Raw genomic sequence first — 7,900 nt, 5'->3', positions numbered from 1 at the left:
TGTGTGTGTGTGTGTGTGTGTGTGTGTGTGTGTGTGTGTGTCTCGACGGGCCTGCCCCGCTCGTCGAGCTTCACGACGGCGCCCCAGGACCCGACGGCGAAAGGGGCGACCCACGGCAGCAGGTGCGAGAGCAGCGTGCGCAGCCGCGGCCACGCCGCGAGGTGCCTCGGCAGCGGCGAGAGGGGCGCGACGAGGGCGAGCCAGAAACCGCCGTCGGGCGCGCGGGAGATGCCATCGGGGATGCCTGGCAGCTTGTCAATGAGCACGTCGGTGTCGCCCGCGCGCGGGCAGGCGCCTCCGCCCCCGCCCCCGCCTCCTCCCCTGCAGTCGGCGTCGCGGAGCCAAAAGCGGAGGACGCGATTGAGATTCGTCTCGACGACGGCGACCCAGGCGCCGTCCGCAGACAGCGCGACGCCGTTCGCGTACGAGATGCCTACACACTTCCTACACACTTCGCAGACACTTCCTAGACACTTCCCAGACGCCGCGCCGTGAGCAGGTGAGCGGCTCCTTTCTGTCTAGGAAGTGTCTAGGAAGTGTCTAGGAAGTGTCTAGGAAGTGTCTAGGAAGTGTGCTAGGAAGTGTCTAGGAAGTGTGTACGAGATGCCTACAGGTAGTGACCGCGGCACGTGTTCTGCCTCGTCCATGTCTCGGAAGTGTCTCGGAAGTGTCTAGGAGGTGTCTAGGAAGCGCCTAGGAAACGTCTACGAACTGTCTACGCTGTGTCTCGGAAGATGCCCTCCAGCAGCACGGCGGTGCGGCGAGAGGCCGGGTCGTACCGCAGCAACCGGCCGGTCGTGCCGCCGTGCAGCGAGGTGAGCAGGTAGCCGCGCCTAGGGAGCACACCGCGTCAAAGGATACACGCTTCCTTCTCCATGCTCCATGACGGCGGAGTAAGAGCAGGTCGGCCGCGCATCGTGTCGTAGAAGCCGGCCAGCGGGTGCAGTGCCACGGGGTGGTCGGAGGAGGAGGAGAAGTAGACGGCGCCGGAGGTGTCGAGGTCGAGGTCGTTGGCGTACGCGAGCGGCGAGGGCGGCGAGCCCGTTGCGCCCGAGAGCAGCTCGATTGCGCCCGAGCCGAGGTGGAGCCGCAGCAGGCCCTTGAGCGAGCAGCAGACGTACAGCCACTCGCCGGCGACGTGGAAGCCGAGCGGCCGGCCTGGGCCGACGTAGTGCCGCTCCTTCGACAGCTCGTACGCCAGGGCGCCGCCCTTGCGCTGCTGCGGCGTGGCGCGGAACACAAATCCGTTCCGGTCGAGCATGAGGAGGTCGCCGTTGGGCGCGACGCCGACGCACTCGCTCCCGACCACTTCCTCCGTGAAGAGGAGCGTCGCGCCGCGGAGCCGGCGGTTGGACTCGAACACCCCAACCAGCGCCGCCGGGAAGGCGGAGCCGTTTGGGCCGCCGGTGAAGAGCGCGGCGCGGGCCTCGTCGATCGGCAGCCCCGCGACATCGCCAAACGGGTCGGCCATGCGCAGGCAGCACCGATGGACGAAGGCCGCGAGCAGTGCGATCGTCAGGGCGGGGAGCGTGCGCATGAGAGCCCAAGCAGAGAGAGAGAGCAAGCACTGCAGCGCTAGCGTGGCCTGGGTCGACTTCCGGTATCTTGTTCCCAAGAGGCGCCTCTTGGGACACACGTGAACAAACAAGACAACTCTCTCTGCTTGAAAAGAATTCTTAAAACACAATCCTCTCTCACAGCACACTGGCACGACAAGGGCGCGGACTGGCGCGGACTGGCACACACACCGGCTCACCACCGGAGCCGCCTAAGCGACAAAAAGAAGAATTTGTACACCGCTTTTGGTATTTTATAAAACGTTTTACCTTCTTGTGAGAGAGAGATTTTTTAAAGACTTGTTGTCTCTCTTCTTGTGTGCAAAAAGAAGAACTCGGGGCGGGCGCGGTGCTCGGCATCGACGTCGTCCACAAGGCCGTCGAGCTGAACGACAAGGCGTGGCTCCACGAGGCGCAGGGCTACCTCAACCACCCCAAGGGCGCCATCACCCTCGCCACGCGCTGCGTCGGCGTGGGCCCTAACTCGGTGTGCATCTACCACCGCACGAGGCTACCGGGATGCGTCCCGTGCGACATCGGCGAAGCGCGAGTGCCGCGCACGCTGTCGCTCTTCGAGCACCTCAGCGGCACGCACTGGGACGGGTGCAACTACGGCGGCTGGTTGGCCACGGGGCACGCATCCCTCAACACCCACGTCACGGACGTCGCCCGCGCCTTCGGCGCCTCGGCAAAGGTCATGGAGGTGAGGCTCGGCTGCAGGGACCCGACGCGGACGCACGATCCGGACACCAACCCGTACCAGCGGGGCGACGGCGTCTTCGGCAACTATGCAGAGTCGGCACGCGCCGTGGTGTACGACGGCACGTGCGTCACCGCGGTGCACCACGACAGGCTGCGCCCGCTGGCGAGCGGCAAGCGCCTAGCCACCGACTACGCCGAGGCGACGAAGCGGAAGGCCAAGGCAGCGGCGTGCGACGCCAAAAACTGCGACTTTATGACGTGGGCGGCGAGCACGCGTGGCGGCATCGGGCACGAGGCGGCGACGTGGTTCAACACCAACTTCGACATCAAGGCCGCTAAGGCGTCCTCCGACAGCGAACGATGGCGGGTCAGTAGCGAGCGCAAGCGCTTCCTGCAAGTGCACTCGACCATCATACGTGTTTGTGCCTCCTCCTTTGCTGTCCCATCTCCTCATCTCTTTTCCGCCTGGGCGGGGCAGCGGGCGGGCGCGCGGTGCGGTGCGGCGTGTGCGTGTGTGCGACTGCGACAGGGGACCGCTCGAAAGGGACCATGGTTTGTGTTTTAACAACGAAGGCGCTCTCAAAAAAAAGAAAAACCCGGGCCACAGCTGGTGGCGCGCGAGTCATTCCAGCCAGCGACCATGCAGATCACCTCTGTGTATCTGATCTCGCCTGGCATGATCAGCTCTAGCGAGCGAGGCAACGCGTGCCTTCGCAGCATCGCGGAGTTCGCCGCGGGCCGAGGCGGCGTCGTCGTCCCTCCGGGCTGTGCGCTCGGCGCCCAGCGTTGCGACGACCGAGGGAAGTGCCGAGTGCTGCGCGCGTCCCACCTGGGGGTCCTCTTTGCTGCGGCGCCCGACGAGGAGGCGACCCTTGCGACGCTCGACGTGATCAACGACCTCCTCGCCGATTACCAAGCCTACGACGCCATCACCGTGTCCAGCCAGGCTTCGCAGCTGCGAGACGATGGCCTGGCTGCCCAGCTCGAGAAGCACGTGAACGGCTCCGGGGTGGGCTCGCTGCAGATAGTGACGGGGGCCGAGGGCTTCCGGCGGCTCTTTGGGGACGAGCTGAAGCAGGGCGACCTCCTGCTTGGACGCGTTGGAAACGAGCACCTGCCTCTCATGGTAATCAACGACTGTGCTCTCGTGGCTCTCGTGCACCCCAACCCCAACTGCCAACGCCAGCGCATGCTGGCGTGGGTGTTGTCGGTTGTGGCGTTGTACGCCGGCATGAGCGGCGGCGCTCTGGCGGCCCGCCGCCTGGAAGCGCCAAACGTCCCCAAGCCGTCCAGCCTCGCCGGCGGCTCTGGCGCAGCGCTCGGAGCGGCGGGAGCGCCGCCTGCGGCGACGCTCGCGCAGACGCTCGTGCCATCGCAGCTGGCTCCCACGCAGGGGCCGTCTCTCCCCGCCTCCCGCATCATCTCCCTCATCTCGGCCAAGTCGCAGGACGTGCAGCTGCTGGGGCGCCAGTTTGACGAGCTGCTCCGCTTGCTCGACGCAACGCACGAGGAGACGATGGAGGCGGTGCAGGCGGAGCAGCAGGCGCTGCACGAGCTCGAGGAGGACGCGTACGACATGCTGGCCGCGGGCGTTCAGGCGTCCATCCGCAAGGAGATCTGCATGGCGCAGCAGAGCGCGAAGGATGAGGCGGCGGCCAAGGCACGGGCAGCGAGGGATAACGCCATGTACGACCTGAGCTGCCTCAGCCTGCAGCTCGAGCAGCGCAAGCGGCGCTGTAGGAACCAGCCGGGCACGATCAAGGGCGAGATCGAGTCGGCGTACAACGCCGGAGACTACACGCGGGCTCTCGACCTTTGCGCTGAGCTCGAGGATGTCGATGGGATGCAGGTGTGGGTTAAGACGGCGAAGGATGGCTGCGCTGCGCAGATCGCCATCCAGCAGCAGCAGGCTGGCGTGGCGGTCCCCTGGCAGTGACTCTCCCTCTCCCTCTCCCTCTTCCTCTCTCCCTCTCTCTCTCTCTCCCTACTCTCTCTCTCCCTCTCCCTCTCCCTCTCCCTCTCTCTCTCTCTCTCTCTCTCTCTCTCTCTCTCTCTCTCTCTCTCCCTCCCTCCCTCTCCCTCTCCCTCTCCCTCTCCCTCTCCCTCTCCCTCTCCCTCTCCCTCTCCCTCTCCCTCGATCTCTTGCATGGTTGTACTCCCTCTCCCTGCATGCATGTGTCGGCTCTCTCCGTTTAGGCACGGTGGGGGTTGGCGCGCCCCGTATGATTGTGTGGTGCACACAGAGCGTGTTGCTCTTCCGCATGTGCCCCACCTCCTGAGTCCTGTGCTGTGGCGAACCCGTTCCTGAGTTCTTGATGTGTTTTGAATATAACGCTCGGTCAAAAGTACAAGTTTGTGTCCTCAACCCACTGCCGCTCCCACTTGGGTTGAGACGAGAGGTGAGACTTGTCGTGAGGGGAGGAGACGGACAGCCAAGGAGGTCACCGAATGGAGGGCGAACGGCACGATACGAAAAGGCAGGGCGAGGCGGATGGAGAAAGAAGTGCCAAGGAGGCCATGGTGGAGGGGAGGGACGGGAGGACGAAAGAAGGGCGAGGAGGACGGGCGGCCCGCACAGGCCGCGAGCAGACAGCGCCTGCTGGCCATCTCGAGACATTCGCAAAGAACGCTAGCTACATGGGAGGGCTTCGTGAAGGATGGATTGAAAAACATTCGAACAAAGAAGAGGCGACGGGAGGAACCGGCAGAGGATGCAGTGACGTGACACACACACACACACACACACACACACACACACACACACACACACACACACACACACACACACACACCGCTCACCCACGCGCACCGGGCCTTGCACTTTAAATGCCGTGGGGCTCCTGTCGTTAGACGTGGAGACGCGAGGGTTGCCCCCCCTTGCCCCACCACCTCGTGTGTGTGGAGAAGTTTACCTTACCTTACCTTACCTTGCATCCAATTCTCGGTCAGGCGTAGTGGATCACCTTAAAAACCTGGAATAATTCCTGAGCCCACCTGACCCCACCAGACGGGTGGCGCGAGGCGCCCGGGCCACTTTTTAGCGCCTCCCGAGCCTCCCGGCGCCTCCGGTGGCCTCCTGAACCCTCTCCCGCCGTATCTCTCGGCGACGTGGGGAGCGGCTGCCGTCCACGGCTCGCACCGGCTCTTCCAGCGGCTCCACGCTTGCCGCCCGTGGCGCCCGCGCCACGCACTGCCACGCGGCCGCTCGAGAGAGCCGCGACGCCCACACTGCTGGGCGTGGCGCTCTATCGGTAGACGCTTCGGCGTCGCTGCTTGGCTGGGAACCCGTGCCTCGACGCGGCGGCGCGGCCGAGTACGGCTCGGTGGCTCAGCGCGTCGCCACGCATAAGATGCGCCATGCATGGAGGGGGAAGCTCCAACAATGCTTCGTTCTACTTGCAGGAGAGGTCCAAGCAATTCGGGTGACTGCATGGCTCTTCGCCACTTCGCGTCGAGGGATGCGTCCAAGATAATGACTTGCTTCATTGGAAGCGCCGTGTCTTGAGCACTTGAGCACTGGTGTTTATGATGTGTTCACGACAACGTCCGTGAAACCGCAAACCGGACGCGACGCGGGCGAACTGCGCGCTTCGACGGCAGCGCTTGTCGAGCGCTTGTCGATTCCCATGATATGGCGAGAGCTCGTCATCGACGATGCATCGCCCGGGCAAGAACAAGAAGGAGAAGCGCGCCGAAAGCAAGCGCAAACGCAAGAAGCACAAGAAGCGGCGGCGTGAGGCGGGCAGGATACGGCAGGATATGGCCGTATATGGCGGGATATGGCGGGATATGGCGGGATATGGCGGGATATGGCGGGATATGGCGGGATATGGTCAGATATGGAGAGATACCGCAAAGGCTAGTTCCATTTCACTGTGGCACAGCTCGCGTTACAAAACCTTGATTTTGACCATTTGCGCACTATTGTACCTCTCAGTGCCTTCCAGAGGCAGCTGCCACCCCGCCGAGTGGACGGCGGCACACAGCAGGTGGCGCGGTGTGCCGCCGTCTACTCGGCGGGGTCGCAGCTGCCTCTGCGCGTCCTGTGGATGTACCTTTGTCGCGCGCCGGAGATGACTCGACGCCGCTGAGATCGGAGATCAAGCTCTGACAGGTCGCACGTCGCTCCTTTGACGCCGACGTGGCTCACCCGTGCAGAGCGCATCAGGACACGGTCTCGACGCGCTCGGTACGACGCCTGCGACCCGTCTCGGGTCAGGTGGCACGACGCTCATCGCGCCTACCAGCGCTGCCGTACAGGTTGCCACGACGAGGTCGAGCACGCTTCTATACGCTCGCCGAGCCTTCCTTTCCATCCCATTAGGCAGCCTGGGAACGGTGGCGGTCAGAGGCAAAGCCTACGAGGGGTGGTGGAACCACATGTCACGGCTACTGCCGGCTCGACCCCACGATAGCCTCCGAAGGCTGACTTTGCGGCACAATCATCGGACGACGTCGGCGAGTTGGGTCGCTCTCGCGGTAGTCAGATGACCTCCCATGCTAGTATCATCGGCTAGGGCCGCAGGAAGGCGCTGGGAGCAACACGGAGCTCCGTTGGACGTTTTCAAGGAGATTAGCGTGTCAGAGTGAAATGGAACTAGCCAAAGAAACCGGCCAGACTAGGCCTTTCATACTCAAAAGACAAACCATCGCGAATAACCACACAGAGCAGACAGACAGATTATTAATAACTTCATTGCGAGGCGGCCGCGAGAACACACATAATATTAATCTGCAGAGACGAGAGAGGGCGGCCGGGAGCGAGATCGGGCCTTTGTCGTTGTGACGCCACCCATCTCCTATATCTAGTCGCGCTCAGCGTCGGGAGCGTCCTTGCCGGCGGCGCAGCCCGCGGCGATGGCTTCGTGCTGGTTAGAGCCGGCGAGGACAGCCATGGTCGCCACCTCGCCGGCCAGCACCGCGCCGAGGGGACGACCCTCTTCGATCGTGCGGCCGGCTGCCGCGCGCGCGGCCTCACCGGCGGCCGACGCCAAGGTCGACTTGCCATCGGCCACGGCGCGGCCTACCGCCCAGCCCGCAGCCTCGGCGACCTCCGGGGAGGCGCCCTCCCGAAGCGCATCGGCGGTAGCCCTGCCGGCGGCATCGCCGGCCGCCGCTATCAGCGAGTTGGCGTTCCGTAGCCACCTTGAGGCGCCATCTTCGACGTGCTTCTCGACTGAAAGCCCACGATCGCTGAACGGGGCCAGCGCCGCCATCTCCGCCGCCAAGCCCGCCATCGATGCGTCGGGGATGGGCGCGGCGGCGGGAGCGGCGGCGGGCGGGGCGCTGAGTGGACTCGCGCTCACCCAACCGTCCACCAACTCGGCAAGGCGTGGAATGGACCGCTCCGCGGCTTCGCCCGGCGCGCCCGAACGGGATGCGGGCGGGCTGGCGCAGCCGTCGCCTCCTCGCGCCGGGGAGCGAGGCGTGTCGAGGCAGCGGCTCGCCGATGCCCCGTGCGGCTGGTGCTTCGCCGCCCCTCTTGCTGCCCCTATCGGAGGATTCCACTCGAACCCGATGCCGTCAAGCCGGTCGATGCGCTCCTGCGTGATCGACGATGGCTTGCCCTGGTCAAACTTCCGCTTCTCCGCGCGCTGCCTGTCGACCCACTCCCCCAGCGGCCGGTTCTCGCTCCACTGCTT

General features: G+C 64.7%; 1 protein-coding gene across 1 annotated transcript; it reads right to left on the bottom strand.

The window, feature by feature from the left end:
• Positions 1-41: 41 nt before the first annotated feature.
• On the bottom strand, positions 42-1,614 carry EMIHUDRAFT_444330 (hypothetical protein; the record flags this gene model as incomplete). Its single annotated transcript, XM_005774404.1, has 3 exons — positions 915-1,614; positions 739-833; positions 42-433 (listed from the first exon to the last, which is right to left on the bottom strand). Coding segments are annotated over exons 1-3 (1,110 nt in total), but the record flags the coding sequence as incomplete, so codon positions are not given.
• Between the last annotated feature and the right edge of the window lie 6,286 nt (positions 1,615-7,900).

This window comes from Emiliania huxleyi (genome assembly GCF_000372725.1).
Source record: "Emiliania huxleyi CCMP1516 unplaced genomic scaffold EMIHUscaffold_312, whole genome shotgun sequence".
Lineage (NCBI taxonomy): Eukaryota > Haptophyta > Isochrysidales > Noelaerhabdaceae > Emiliania > Emiliania huxleyi.
Note: the sequence above shows the minus strand (reverse complement) of the source record. Positions and strands in the feature narration are given on the sequence as shown.